General features: G+C 43.8%; 1 protein-coding gene across 1 annotated transcript; it reads left to right on the top strand.

The window, feature by feature from the left end:
- The first annotated feature begins 638 nt into the window (after positions 1-638).
- On the top strand, positions 639-14,835 carry rnf5 (ring finger protein 5). The gene is made up of 6 exons (XM_063015999.1): positions 639-904; positions 5,256-5,274; positions 5,940-6,052; positions 6,752-6,806; positions 7,890-7,998; positions 9,460-14,835. Exons 1-6 carry the CDS (start codon positions 660-662, stop codon positions 9,576-9,578), a joined length of 660 nt encoding a protein of 219 aa, XP_062872069.1. The 5' UTR covers positions 639-659; the 3' UTR covers positions 9,579-14,835.
- Positions 14,836-15,468: the final 633 nt, after the last annotated feature.

Raw genomic sequence — 15,468 nt, 5'->3', positions numbered from 1 at the left:
CAAGCTACATTTTCTTTAACGTTAAAGTATATCTAAATTACCGATAATTACTGTGGTGATAGTGTACATTAACTTAAAGTGTCATTTAACCGAATCAGATTCGGGGGAATCGACTCAATCAGATTCAGTTAGGAGGTGAATCATATGGTATTAATTAATAACTCTTAATACCGTGTGCTTTGAAATTGATTCCAATTGCAATACGCTTAAAATCTGGGATTGATGTTTATTTCTTGATTATTTACAAAGTTTGCATTGTGTTTGGTTTTCTGAAGCTTTATTTGACCAAAACTGTTGCTTCTCGTTTGCTACACCTTGTGAGTCGACTCTTAAGATTAGGAGTCGATTTCGAATCCGACTCTCAATTCAAACACAGTTGAACAACAGCTTGTAATCGGTGAATCGAATTTAACTCACAGCCACCTGTACAAAGTTAAAACGTTACAAAAATACTGTTTCGATTCGGTGTTTGGTGTAAGCCAGTTTGACCCGAAAGTCTCATTCTGTGTACATTATAAGCTCAGAGCCACAGAGAATCGATTCCGTTGTACCGACTCCTTGTATGAATAGACGGAAGTGAGCTCAGTGGCAGGTCACGTGACTCACTCTCAGGCTCACACACAGTTTGTAGTTGTGAATCGTAGCGTGTAAACAAGACCATGGAGGCCGCGGATCCCCGGTGCTCGAGTGGCGGTGGGCCGGCCAGCAGAGGAGGGTTCCCGGGCAGGGAGAGCAGCAGTGAGCGGGACGGTGGGAAGGCCGGGGGGGACGGTGGGAAGGCCGGGGGGAGCGGTGGAGAGGGAGAACCGGGGCAGAGGGACCGGGAGCGGGCTACATTCGAGTGCAACATCTGCTTAGACACCGCCAGAGACGCCGTGATCAGCCTGTGTGGACATCTCTTCTGGTACTAACTTTATTTTTATTTCATCCTGCAGTTTAATCACATTCTGATCATTATTGAACTGAATATACAGCAGCCTGCAACATTAATGATTTATATATAATATAATCAGGTACTGAATAAATACCCAGAATAAAGTCACACGCTGTAAGTGCTGTTATATCTGTTACACTGTTTATTTATTTATAACTAGATTATTAAGAGCACAGGACCAAGACTGGAGCACCACTGAGCAGAGAGTGTTAAAGTAACCTGTGTCTGTGTGTGTGTGTGTGTGTGTGTGTGTGTGTGTGTGTGTGTGTCTGTCTGTCTGTCTGTCTGTCTGTCTGTGTGTGTGTGTCTGTGTGTGTCTGTGTGTGTGTGTCTGTGTGTGTGTGTGTGTGTGTGTGTGTGTGTCTGTCTGTCTGTCTGTCTGTGTGTGTGTGTGTGTGTGTGTGTGTCTGTGTGTGTCTGTGTGTGTGTGTCTGTGTGTGTGTGTGTGTGTCTGTGTGTGTGTGTGTGTGTGTGTGTGTCTGTGTGTGTGTCTGTCTGTGTGTCTGTCTGTCTGTCTGTCTGTCTGTGTGTGGGACTGGTACAAGTGTAGTGTGTGTGTGGGGCTGGTATGAGTGTAGCATGGTACTGTGTGTGTGTTAGTCTGGTGTGAGTGTATCCTGGTAGTGTGTGTGTGTGTGTGTGTGTTAGTCTGGTGTGAGTGTATCCTGGTTGTGTGTGTGTGTGTTGGACTGGTGTGAGTGTATCCTGGTAGTGTGTGTGTGTTGGACTGGTATGAGTGTAGCATGGTACTGTGTGTGTGTTAGTCTGGTGTGAGTGTATCCTGGTAGTGTGTGTGTGTGTGTGTGTGTGTGTGTTGGACTGGTGTGAGTGTATCCTGGTAGTGTGTGTGTGTGTGTGTTGGACTGGTGTGAGTGTATCCTGGTAGTGTGTGTGTGTGTGTGTGTGTGTGTGTGTGTGTGTGTGTGTGTGTGTGTGTGTGTGTGTGTGTGTGTGTTGGACTGGTGTGAGTGTATCCTGGTAGTGTGTGTGTGTGTGTGTGTTGGACTGGTGTGAGTGTATCCTTGTAGTGTGTGTGTGTGTGTGTTGGACTGGTATGAGTGTAGCATGGTACTGTGTGTGTGTTAGTCTGGTGTGAGTGTATCCTGGTAGTGTGTGTGTGTGTGTGTGTGTGTGTGTGTTGGACTGGTATGAGTGTAGCATGGTACTGTGTGTGTGTTAGTCTGGTGTGAGTGTATCCTGGTAGTGTGTGTGTGTGTGTTGGACTGGTATGAGTGTAGCATGGTACTGTGTGTGTGTGTGTGTGTGTTGGACTGGTATGAGTGTCCCATGGTCGTGTGTGTAGCGACTGTTGTATCTGAAACACATAAATTCAGTAATTAGAAGTGGTGTCCCAATACTTTTGACTGTGTAGTGAGTGTACGTTGTAAGTTTACGTCTGTGAGTTTGTGACATTGAGAAAGCCCTGATGTAAATATTGACCCTCGGAGCGAGCGCGTTTACTAAACACTGACGGGTGTAACGGTGTGAGTGACTCAGCCTTCTGTTCGCTTCACCCTCCTGGGTTTGAACCGACATGTTCAATAATAAGTGTGATAGTAAACTGATGTGATGGTGGATCACTAGAATTAAATCTAGGGGTAGAACGCTTAATCGTGTAGTGTTTAGAATGGTCCACCACCTAAATTATAGCAGGTCAGTGGAGGGTCTGTGAAGGTTCCTCTCATTAATAGACCTGCAATCGACGTTCCAGTTCATTCCAGTGGGGCTGAGGTCAAACTGGACCGGGCTTCCTCAAGTTCCTTCCCCAAACTGTTCTCACAAAATTGGAAGCACATGAGTCATTTGATATAATGCACTTGAACTCAGTAGTTTGGAGGGTTGTCTACATACTTTTGGCCATATAGCGTACAGCTAGAAGAGAGGTGCCCAGAAGGCTAATACGAGTTCGAACGTCTGGTGCCGTGCCTGAGGGAGGAAAGGTCGACGGGTTCCTCAATGGTTAGTTGAGTTGAGGTGCAGACTAAGCGTGACTCTCCGTACGCTTTGCGGCTCTCCGTAAGAATCCACCACCGGCAAGTGACCCCAGGTTCAGATCTCAGCTGCGGTCAGGCCGCGTCACATTGAGACGTGGCAGTGCCGCTGACCCACCCACTGACGCCAAGACCTTCTAGATTCGGTTGCAGAGATAATAAAAGGGAGGTAGATGTTGCACAGATCCTCCTCACTATAATCCACTTCCATATATCCTACATCCTAGACAGCAACCTGGCAGTGGTGGGGCTTGAACCAGCAACCTTTTGATTACTAGTCCAGTAACTGCTAAGCTACAACTGTAATTTGATGCTGTGTTTGGGTCTAATACAGCATGGTTGTTGATGTAGCTACCAGTACGACGTGCTGAGAACATGCTGGTGTGAGTAACGGATTTATTGATCCAGTCTGGCTGGTCGTGAATGATCAGAACTAGAACAGTTCAGCAGCAGGAACACAAACACAAGATCCTGTTAGATTAGTACGATTAGCATCAGGATCGACCGTAACGTTTAGCAGTGGTTTAGCTCCTCCACACACTCCTGAGAGTCTGATCGATTATGTTGAAATCCCTTCAGTGCTCTTCATGTTCCACCTGTGAGACTTAAACAGAGCGAAGAGGCAGCGTTCTGTTTTTATTCACTAAAGATCTGGAACATGTTATTATTACGTTATTATTATTACTTGTAGTTTTATTATTATTATTATTACCTGTAGTTTTATTACTATTTTATTATTATTATTATTACTTGTAGTTTTATTTTTTATTTTTATTTTTATTATTACTTGTAGTTTTATTATTATTATTATTACCTGTAGTTTTATTACTATTTTATTATTATTATTATTACTTGTAGTTTTATTATTATTATTATTACCTGTAGTTTTATTATTATTTTTTATTTTTATTATTACTTGTAGTTTTATTATTATTTTTTATTATTATTATTATTACTTGTAGTTTTATTACTATTTTATTATTATTATTATTATTATTATTACTTGTAGTTTTATTATTATTTTTTATTTTTATTATTAATTGTAGTTTTATTATTATTTTTTATTATTATTATTATTACTTGTAGTTTTATTATTATTTTTTATTTTTATTATTACCTGTAGTTTTATTACTATTTTATTATTTTTATTATTACTTGTAGTTTTATTATTATTTTTTATTATTATTATTACTTGTAGTTTTATTATTATTTTTTATTATTATTATTATTATTACTTGTAGTTTTATTACTATTTTATTATTATTATTATTATTATTACTTGTAGTTTTATTATTATTTTTTATTTTTATTATTAATTGTAGTTTTATTACTATTTTATTATTATTATTACTTGTAGTTTTATTATTATTTTTTATTTTTAATGTTACTTGTAGTTTTATTATTATTTTTTATTATTATTATTATTACTTGTAGTTTTATTATTATTATTATTTTTTTATTATTACTTGGTTTTATTATTATTTTTTATTATTATTATTATTACCTGTAGTTTTATTACTATTTTATTATTATTATTATTACTTGGTTTTATTATTATTTTTTATTTTTATTATTACCTGTAGTTTTATTACTATTTTATTATTATTATTATTACTTGTAGTTTTATTTTTTTTATTTTTTTTTATTATTACTTGTAGTTGTATTATTATTATTTTTTTATTATTATTATTACTTGTAGTTTTATTATTATTTTTTATTATTATTATTATTACTTGTAGTTTTATTACTATTTTATTATTATTATTATTATTATTACTACTTGTAGTTTTATTATTATTATTATTATTACTACTATTATTACTTGTAGTTTTTATTATTATTGTTATTATTATTTTGAATATTATTATTACTTGTAGTTATTATTATTATTGTTATTATTATTTTGAATATTATTATTACTTGTAGTTATTATTATTATTGTTATTATTATTTTGATTATTATTAATTGTAGTTTTATTATTATTATTATTATTATTATTAATTGTAGTTTTATTATTTTTATTATTATTATTATTAATTTTAGTGTTATTAAAATTATTATTTTAAATATTTAATGCATTAAAACAATACTAACTGTTACTATAGTTTATAAATGTTATTGTTTTTTATTACTTTAGTATTTATTATTAGTTTATTATTGTCATTATTTTTAAGAGAATTAGTATAGTTGTTGTTATTATTGTTATTATTATTATTATTATTATTATTATTATTATTATTCTCTTGTACTTAAACACACGTAAATGAATTGATTTGAACTAAAAGCTCTGGTAATTAACACCCACGTCTCTCTGTGTTCCTCCCCACAGCTGGCCGTGTCTTCATCAGGTGAGCATGTTCTACTGACCTCTCTCTCACACACACACACACACACACACTGGTGTTTGCATGCTGAACCAAACACTTACTGAATGACGATTGTACTGAAACAGCGTGAATGTCAGTGGGTGGAGATTCAGGCTGCTTTGTTTAGTACTAGTTTAGTTTTGTTTAGGCTGCTGTCCCAACCCCTAATTTACATCTCAGTTTAGCCTCGTTTACATGAAAACCTTGAGTAGGAGTGTGTTCGATCCGGTGAGGATTAAAGAACAAGCCATGAAATCATGGAATGAAAGACCTTCACCTCTCAGCCCACAGGTGTGTGCTTCACAGCACTTGTGTTTTCTGAAGGTACACGCGTATCACTCCTCTCCATGAGCTAAATCCTCTGGAGATGGTCTCGGAATGCACCTGCCTGAACCTCAGACCTTGAAGTATCTCCATCGTCGTCATCATCTTTGTGAGGACGGACTCTACCGGCTGCACCTGTACAGGAGGGAACGGGATGAATTCATGCCACCGTACAACAGCACCCTCTACTGTCTGCTGGATGCATGTGCACTAGCGGTGAACTGATCTGATCTCGGAGGAGGGAACCGGATACGACTAGAGAGGGAGGAAATGTGGAATGAAGAACGAAGCTTATTGACCTGTCGTGTCGGTTATTTTCCCAGTGGTTGGAGACGAGGCCGAGCAGACAGCAGTGTCCGGTGTGTAAGGCAGGGATCAGCAGAGATAAGGTCATTCCGCTGTACGGCCGCGGCAGCACCAGTCAGGAGGATCCCAGGTACCCATCATCTCACCCGGGGTTCACGTCACCACGGGGAGCAAAGCCGCCCTCCGATTGGCTGCTACGTACACACATGGGCAAAATTATTTGGGTGGGAACTAACTGTAACTAACAAGCCTGTAGTGACCCGTATTACCCTTGTACTTTTGGTGACTGGACCAATCAGCGTCCCTCCCTCTCTTCAGTCACTTTAGCTGGACTTTAAGCAAAGCGGTGTGCTTAAAGCTTCTACGGGAACACTGTGCCACACCACAATACGCTATATGGCCAAACGTATTTGGACACCTGACCGTGAGCTTACTAGACGTCCCGTTCGGTCCGTAGGTGACGGCGTTTGGTTTGTATGGCTTTGTAGAGTTTGCTTTGTGCAGGAAAGGACCCTCCCTAAACTGTTGCCGCAAAGCTAGAAGCGTGTCATTTTCGCCTTCTACTGTATGGCCAAAAGTATGCGGACACCCCTTCTAATCGTTAAGCCCGGGTGGTGCAGCCACACCCTTTGCTCACAGGCGTATGAGATTAGGCCTGCACGTTTGGGATGAATCGGAACGTCTGCTGCGAGCCGGGCCTTCTCCTTCAGCGTCAGGGATTGACTGTGTACAAATTCCCACAGACGCACTTCAAAACAGAGTCAGGGTGAGGGGGGATGTGTAGTAATGAGAGTGTGATGGTGTGTGTGTGTGTGTGTGTGTGTTACAGATTAAAAACTCCGCCTCGACCCCAAGGACAGAGAACAGAACCCGAGAGTCGAGGGGTGAGTCACATGATATCACCGTGTTCTTCCCACCAACACTGCTGCACCTGCTACACTTACACACACACACACACACACACACACACACACCAGTTTGAATATGTGTCATTACTGTGTTAGTATCAGGATCCACCGTCCGAACATCGTCTGGTCAGTGGGGGGTCACTTTCACAGTGCACAGAGCAACAGATGAGCTACCAGTCGGTGATTGTATACCCACCATGTTTATTTGTACGGTTACATTTGAAAAGTGGGCGTGGTCAGGCTGACACCAGGACGAAGAGAGCCACGGTCTAGCACACGCATTCACGTGCCACTATTTTATTTCTGCGTCTTCTCTCAGTTTAGTCGTAGCCGGTTCCTCTTCCCCTTCTGGAGGCTGATCTCCACCTGCCCTCCACTTCTGTACAGGCGCCGCCTCGGGCCTACTAACCAGGGTCCCTCACACAGCCTGGAAGACCCCGCCCACTTTTTTCTTTTCTTTTAGTCCTGCAGACTAGTGGCTGATTTTGACTGCTTCAGGCACTAGGGGGCGCCCAGCTGACCGGGAGCAGAGCTGAGACCGGAACATCGGACAGATCAGAATCCCGGTGCTGGTGTGCTAGCGGAACGTCCCGCTGCACCACCTGGAGCGCGGCCGCTCTTTATACCCCGACCAGCTGCTTCTTCTGCTTCACGCTTATCCAATGCAAAGTAACCTCATCTGACCCTCCCTCCCTCGTGTCTGTCGGACGCTCGACCAGGCCGACGGCGCCGCCCCGATGCGAAATCGAGAGTCCGAGCTAGCGCATCGTACCGCTGTGCCGCCCCAGCGCCCGAGACAGAGAGCGATTTAGCCGTGCTCTTCCGGTATTGCCTCTTTTAAAGGTCAGCCTAGCAGGACGGCTGTCCTGAGGGTCAGTTTGCAGGTCCAGGTTCAACCCGTTTGTCCTGGCGGGTTTTGCACTTTATTAGGAACACCTGTCTAGCCCGTGAGCGCTTGACGGAGACGTGACGCGTGTGTGTGTGCGTGTGTGTGTGTGTGTGTGTGTGTGTGTGTGTGTGTGTGTGTGTGTGTGTGTGTGTGTGTGTGTGTGTGTGTAGTTTCAGGGATTCGGTGATACCGGGTTCCACATGTCGTTCGGTATCGGCGCGTTTCCATTCGGCTTCTTCACCACAATCTTCAACACCGACGATCCCTTTCACAGACCAGGTAACACACACACACACACATTTCCCATCATCCCACACTCCCGAGAAGAGGGCGTGTCTAAATCCTGAGCTTCCCTTAAAATGCTCCTACTGAGGCGCCGAACGACGATTGGCCTGTTGTTCGGATGGGCGGGACTACGGTCGGAGGTGGGTCTCTCTCTGTCCGAACGGTGCGTTTACGACCTCTGCTGGCTGATTATAGAGGCGCCTACGCGGAGATGAGGAAGGAGCGGCTCCTAGGGTGTGTCTCTCCGCACGCGACGCTAGGTGGCGCCACACTCGTCAACGTGTGGGTGATAAATTGCGGGCGGCTGCTGCTGCTCACGTGTCGGAGGGGGGCGTGGGTTAGCTTCGAGCTCCTCGGTCGGGGCAGGGATCGGCATCGGTGGAGAGGAAGCGCTAATCAGGGGCAGTTTAACCGTTTTCGGTACACAGAGGGAGACGTTAGCTGACGTTAGCTAGCGGGTTGTGCCGCCTCAGGCTAACTGTGTTAGCTTAGTGAGCTAAAACTGCGGTGACCTAATCTGCATAATCTCTATATAAGTAGTGTGTAAATAATCCGATTATGAGCTCCAGGTCTTAGTAGAACTCTACTGAGGCAGCTGGTCAGGTAGGTAGTCGGGAGCAGGGCAGGTCACTCGGTTTTCACACAGACCCCTAGCGTACTCCCATGGTCACTCTATGATCATTCTATATAGACAGGCGAAAATGACCAAAAGTATGTGGACACCCCTCTTGATTGTTGAGCTTAGGTGTTTCAGCTACACCTCTTCCTGTAGGGTTAGCCTGGCGCGTCCTTTTCCCAGCCTGACTATGTTCCTGTGAGTTTGGAGTAGTGGTTAACTGGAACCGGAACCTACCTGTCCTTTTGGGTGTGTTCCGGGTCGCTGTCCTGCTTAAGGCACAGACGACCGGCGTTCTGCTCCAGAACGCCTCGCTAGTCCTCTGACTGTGTTTTAAATCAACCCCAAAACATCAGGGAGCCTGCTCTGTTCTTCACTGTTTGTTGTTTAAGTGAAGTAGGGTCTATATTTGAATGAACTCTCCAAACATGATAAAGCTCCACGTGACAGTCTGTGGACATCATGCAGCCAACTCTGGTCAAGATTCCAGTCTTCCAGCTGCAAATGTTAGCACGTTTCACCAACGACCAACAGGATTTAGATCTTCTCATCAGGTCGTCGCTATTTTTGGGTGTGTTCCGGGCCGTCATCCTGCTGAAGGGACTGATGAGCGGCGCCTGAGACGTTCTGCTCCAGAAGGGCCTCGCTAGTCCTCTGACTGTGTTAAACCCTGCACAGTTTCAGGCTTTAAATCAACCCCAAAACATCACGGAGCCTCCTCTGTGTTTCACTGTGACCTGGTTGGCTGATGTTTAAGTGAAGTAGGGTCTATATTTTATTAGTGTTTCCTGACCGTGTCCGTGTGTAGATATCAATTGTTGGTGTTTCTTTCACCCCAGATCCTCACTACGGCGGAGATCACCACGGCAACGGGAACGCTAACAACAGCAACAACTGGCAGAACTCGCTCTTCCTCTTCCTGGCCATCTTCTTCTTCTTTTGGTTGCTGAGTGTGTGAGAGTGAATGAATGAGTGAGTGAATGAATGAGTGAGTGAGTGAGTGAGTGAGTGAGTGAGTGAGTGAGTGAGTGAGTGAGTGAGTGGAGAACGAGACACAGTAGATCACGACACACACACACACACACACACACACACACACACACACACACTGATTACTATGGTACTGAGGAGTGAAGTGTGTGCTAGCATTATCCTGTCAAACTTTGGTACTGACTTCAGTAAAAAAAAAAGGCGCTCAGGTAACGCTGCAGGCTAACACGCTAGCTTAACAACGTGCTCGAGGCTAAAGCAACAAAGGCTGCAAATATCAGCTAGTATGCTAACAGGCTCGGCTACACTTTTTTTTGTCTAACGGCCTTATCTGCTGGTTCAAGTTGCACTTTATGATATCCAGATATTAGCTAGCATGCTAACATAATGTGCTACTGAAAATTTGTAGCCTGGTCTGTTAGCACGCTAGCTGATACTTGTCTAACAGTTTTAGTTGCTAGTTCAAGTTGCACTTTATAATATCCAGACATAAGCTAGCGCGCTAACAGTCTTAACTCCAGCTTGTAATCACACAGCGATATAATTTAGCGTTGTGTTCTTAGCTAGTTTACTAGCAAATTATGCTTATTGATGCTCGCTGTATGTTCACTAGCACATTAGCTAAGTGTTAGCGTTAGCTAATGTGCTAGTAAACTTGCAGCTTTATGTCCGATAGCCGTTTCTGGTGACGTAGCGCTATCGTTAGCCAACATTCAGTCTTGTTTGGGAGAAAAGGAATGGACGGCTGGGTGTGACGTCATGCGATTGGCTGAGTTTGGTGTAAGCTCCGCCCTCTTGCACTAGATGAAAGCCGTAGGTACAGTTAGCGCTGCTCGCTGAGCGTCACACGCACGCACACATGTCCGTCGTTTCCTGATCGTACCAAAGATTCTCTTCTTTCTCACGTGGTAACGTAGTGAGTAACAAACGTTCGGCGGCGTTACAGAAGTATTACAGGACCCGGGCCGGCACGTGCTGATCATCAGTTCCACCATCCATCAATCACAGCGGGGAACATCGATACCGCCAGATCTGAGTGGGCACTATGCTAGCCTTAGAGCTAAACGACTAAAGCTATTAGCATAGCAGCTTTTCCATCGCTGTATTTGAGGCTTCAACTGGTTAGCATGACAACCAATGAATACTGAAAGGAGGCGGGACTTGACATGTTTCGAGAACATCTGTTCAGTAAGGTTTTCAGTACCTAGCTAGCTGGCGAACAGCGACATGTACTAGCCACTTCGTTTGATGCTAGCGTGCCTTCAGACTTCTAATCGCTGTTTTTCTTTCTGTAATTATTTGTGTTTGCTCTCACTTATGACATTGTCTGTTGTCCTTTCCTGTCTGTTGCTAGCTAGCTAGCTAGCTAGTACATGGCTACTGATTTTCCTTGCACAGTGGTTAGCTCGCTTCATTATAAAAGGTTAGCCAATGCTAGCATTACGCTGTCAAACTTTGGTACAGGCGCTCAGGTAAGGGTGCAGTCTAACAAGCTAGCCTAACTACGTGGTCGAAGCTAAAGCAAGGGAGGCTGCAACTGTCAGCTTGTTTGCTAACAGACCCGGCTACAGTTTTTTAAGTTACGCATTATGATAGCATGCTAGCTGGCTAGTTTTTTAGATCCTTTGCTAAGAGGAAAATGAACTAATGTCAAAAACCTCGTCTCTAATATTCGTAACGTTAGTTCTTTCTACTAGACTAATGAAACGGTGGATGTGTTGACAGTTGTAATAGCTAGATGTCCGCTGAAGCTAACAAGGAAAGGCTCAATGCTACAAGCTAAACGTCCAGCTAGTAAATATATACGATTTAATAAAGACAAGAGCGGTTCTTGAAAACATTAAAACGTCAAACTCGATTTATCCATAAGGATGTCGCTGTACTGTAAGTGGAGCACTAGCTAGCGGAGAGCACCGTGTAGCTTAATGCCAGTTTAACAAGTTTGTATGAATAAAAACGTTTAGCCTGAAGCTAGTAACTAATGTTTTTCCCTCTAAATACAGTCTGAGCAAGTGAGGGCCTAGCTCGAGGGCCCAACAGTGGCAGCCTGGAAGTGGGGATGGTTTGAACCAGTGACTTCCAATTGTTAGCTTATCATAGCATCAACCAGACGAAAAGCATTAATATTTAGCGTTCTTTTGCAAATCGTGTAGTGAGTAACTGTTCGTAAAGTATTACTGCAGCTAGCCAGCTAGCTAGTACATCAAAGTTTCAGATTTACGTCTGGTGTCTGGTGAAGAGGAGCGGTCTGTAGCCTCACAGATGAGTGCCAGAGGACGCGTGTCCTAGCCTGCAACCTTCCCCAGCCAGTGTGGAGCCGTGTATGCACCATGACCAGTGGAAGCTCAGCAGGACTTGACTACCAATGTTGCTGAAGGTTGCTGGTTCAAGCCTCATCACCGCCAAGTTGCCACCGTTGCCCCTGAGCAAGGCTCTCAGCCCGCATCTGCTCAAATTGCATTCAGTGATAATTCTAAGTCGCTTTGGATGAAGACACGCGTAGACAGACATGCTTCAGAATCTTGAGGACAGCTTCTGGTACAGAGTTGAAGGCTGTCGCAGCCTCAGATGGACGGAGGGGGCAATGTCGTATTGGTGCGATGCCCAACAAGCTCGTAGTGTCTACATCCTTTTGGCCACGTTGTGTAGATATTCTCGTACAGACCCTGTGTCTCAGGTCTCAGGTTTCAGGTTTTTATAATTTAGCAGATGGACGTCCAGCTGTGACTACAGTGAATGCAGTTGAGAGTCGAGGGTCTTGCTCAGCAGCCCAACAGTAGCAACCCGGCAGCAATGGGGTTTGAACCTTATGATTAATAATCCGTTCAGCAATAACTGGCCTAGATACAAAAGGTTAAGAATCCCTTTTGGTGTGGAACTGTAATATCAGCACATGCCTGACGGGTCCTCACTCGTGTCCTTCAGAACCAGACTTCATTACTGGGTGAGTGTAAGAAAGGTGTTTTGTCGTCTCTTGTTGGGTGCCATTGTGAACTTCCTAGTCCTTTTTCCAGAGATATAAAGACAATATAAGATACTAAACCCCCTGCAATGAATAAAACAACGATGTGCAATAATCAGATTTCTGTCTCTAACTGCCAGTCTTGTGAAGAAGTATTAAGAGTTCTGAAGCACATCAAACCTTTGATGGACAATACAGAATGTACAGAACTTTATTTTCCTATTTGGAAGAGTGCACATGGTGATGCATCTCAAATACATCACATCCACTTCATGCGGTAAGTCTTAAAACAATGCATCAATCAGCCAAAACCACCCCCCACCTTCCCAAAGGTGCTTGTAAGTGTGAGGGACCTACTAGATGTTGTGCTGTTGTAGGTAGTTCGTGGTTCATGTGTTGAATACAGCAGATCTGATCAGTATAAAGATTTGATAAGGAAAGCCATAGTGAGTACCCACCTGCAGTGGACCGAAGGCGGCCAAAACTTATTGATTCCAGGGGACATGAAGGCAGAGACGTCTAGTACGAACCAGCTGAAGATCTGCTGTGGTTCAATTCTGGTGATGAGGTGATTGTCCTGGTACCAGAAACCTCAGGAAACCTTCAGATGTCTTGAGAGTCTGCAAGGGAGCTGTAGTGAGTACCCACCAGCATTAGGATGAACCACAAACCGAGACAGGTTGTTGGGTGGCCAAGACTCATTGATTCCAAAGGATATGACGGCTGAGACTTCTGGTACGAACCAGCTGAAGATCTTTTGTGGTTTAATCCTGGTGATGAGGTGAATGTCCTGGTACCAGATACCTTAGGAAACCTTTAGATGTCTTGAGAGTCCATGTCTCATTGGGTCAGAGCCAGATAAACACTACAGCTAGACAGGTTGTTGGGCAGCCAAGACTCATTGATTCCAGAGGACATTAAATCTATGACGTCTGGTACAGACTAACAGAAGGTCTACTGTGGTTCAGTCTTGGTAATGGGGTGATTGTTTTGGTACCAGATACCTCAGGAAACCTTCAGCTGTCTAGAGAGTCCATGTCTCATTGGGTCAGAGCCAGAAGAACACTACAGCTAGCACTCACCCCTCACCAAAACTGATAGACTATATAAGCACAGGGACTATGATAAGGGCCAAATTGTTATGACCTTTTAACTGCAAGGGAGCGGTAGTGAGTACCCACCAGCAGTGGGCAGAGAGGGGACGAGTCACAAACCGAGACAGGTTGTTGGGCAGCCAAGACTCATTGATTCCAGAGTACATCAAGATCTTCGGATCAGCTGAAGATCTGCTGTGGTTTAATCATGGTGCTGAGGTCCTCTCGTTGGGCCAGAGGAACACTAAAGCTAGCACTTACCCCTCACCAGAACTGATAGACTATATAAGCACAGGAACTTTGATAAGGGCCAAATTGTTATGACCTGTTAACTGCAAGGGAAGGGTGAGGACCCACCAGCAGTCGATCGAGAAGAGCGACAAACCGCGACAGGTTGTTGGACGGCCAAGACTCATTGATTCCAAGGATATGAAGGCTGAGACGTCTGGTACGGACCAGCAAAAGACCTTTTGTGGTTCAATCCTGGCAATGTCTTGGTACCTGGTCTTGAGAGTCTATGTCTCGTTGGGTCAGAGCGGGAGGTTGTAATGTTTTGGCTCATTGGTGTAGCTAGCAGAGCTTTGAACACTAAAGCTAGCACTTACCCCTCACCAGAACTGATGGACTATATAAGCACAGGCACTATTAAAGATGATATGCAGAATAATTAGTTATGACCTCACAAGTATTAAGGCAGTCGAACCGTAGATCTATTGCACTTGAGTGTGTGTAAAAAAATCACCAAGCAGCACGTGCTGGAATTCGGTGAACTACAACGGCAGACTTCGTTTATTTTAATGCTGGGCATTTAGCCAGGGAGTCTGCCATGTTTGCATCTGTGAGCGGTAAAGAGAGGGTGGAGTTAAGTGCCACTGGGGGCGTGTCTAACATGACTAGCAGGAGTTTTGTTTGATGGTGTCGTCTAGAAATGTCCATTTTTTTCAACAATAAAATATTGATCCGACTCCCAGTTCTACTGTATGTTCACACTCCACTACGATCACACACACACACACACACACACACACACACGACTGGGAGAACACACGTGGTGTAATAATGTTGTACAGTGTTGGGTCGTGGGATTGATTGGTTGATGGTCTCTGTACTCGTTTCTGTTTGTATAAATGATCGACATGTGGAATAAATATTTCTGTTCTTCTCTCTGATTGGCTGCTGATCTGTAAGTGTTTGTACCCCACATTCACATGAACAGAGTCGTCCATTTGCAGAAATAAACATTCAGGAACTGGTTTTATGTTCAATATTTTATTATACACAGTTTTATAAATAATCTCTGCTGATACGTGCACTATAGGGCCAAAAGTATTCGGACACCTGACCGCAAGCTTGTTGGACGTCCCTATTTATAAAACAAATTAAATTAAAACCTAAACAGCAGCAGATTTTCTGTGAAGGCTTCTCACAAGACTTTTTTTGTATCTCGAATTCACCTCGCTTGCATGTCTTTAGACCGTGGGAGGAAACCAAAGCAAACTCCACACAGAAAAGACCCGGACCGCCCTACCCGGGGATCAAACCCGGGACCTTCTTGCTGTGAGGCGACAGTGCTACCCACTTAGCCACCGTGCCGCCCGCCTATCGCCAGCATTTGTACGGCTGGGCGCTGATGTTGATGTTCCGGTTCATTCCAGAGCCGGTGAATGAGGCTGAGGTCAGGGCTCTGTGCTGGACACCAAACGTTTCTTCTTGTGCAAGCATATTATTACCTGTACATAATAATAATTGATTGATGACACCTGTTCGCAGCTGTTGTGGTTGAAACACATGCATTTAAAAAT

This window comes from Trichomycterus rosablanca, chromosome 1 (assembly GCF_030014385.1).
Source record: "Trichomycterus rosablanca isolate fTriRos1 chromosome 1, fTriRos1.hap1, whole genome shotgun sequence".
In the NCBI taxonomy this organism is placed as follows: domain Eukaryota; kingdom Metazoa; phylum Chordata; class Actinopteri; order Siluriformes; family Trichomycteridae; genus Trichomycterus; species Trichomycterus rosablanca.
Note: the sequence above shows the minus strand (reverse complement) of the source record. Positions and strands in the feature narration are given on the sequence as shown.

Coding starts and splice junctions, on each gene's coding strand:
- rnf5 (XM_063015999.1), top strand. CDS start 660: ATGGAGGCCGCGGATCCCCGGTGCTCGAGTGGCGGTGGGCCGGCCAGC. Junction 6,053..6,751: donor ACCAGTCAGGAGGATCCCAG/GTACCCATCATC, acceptor TGTGTGTTACAG/ATTAAAAACTCCGCCTCGAC. Junction 6,807..7,889: donor CAGAACCCGAGAGTCGAGGG/GTGAGTCACATG, acceptor GTGTGTGTGTAG/TTTCAGGGATTCGGTGATAC.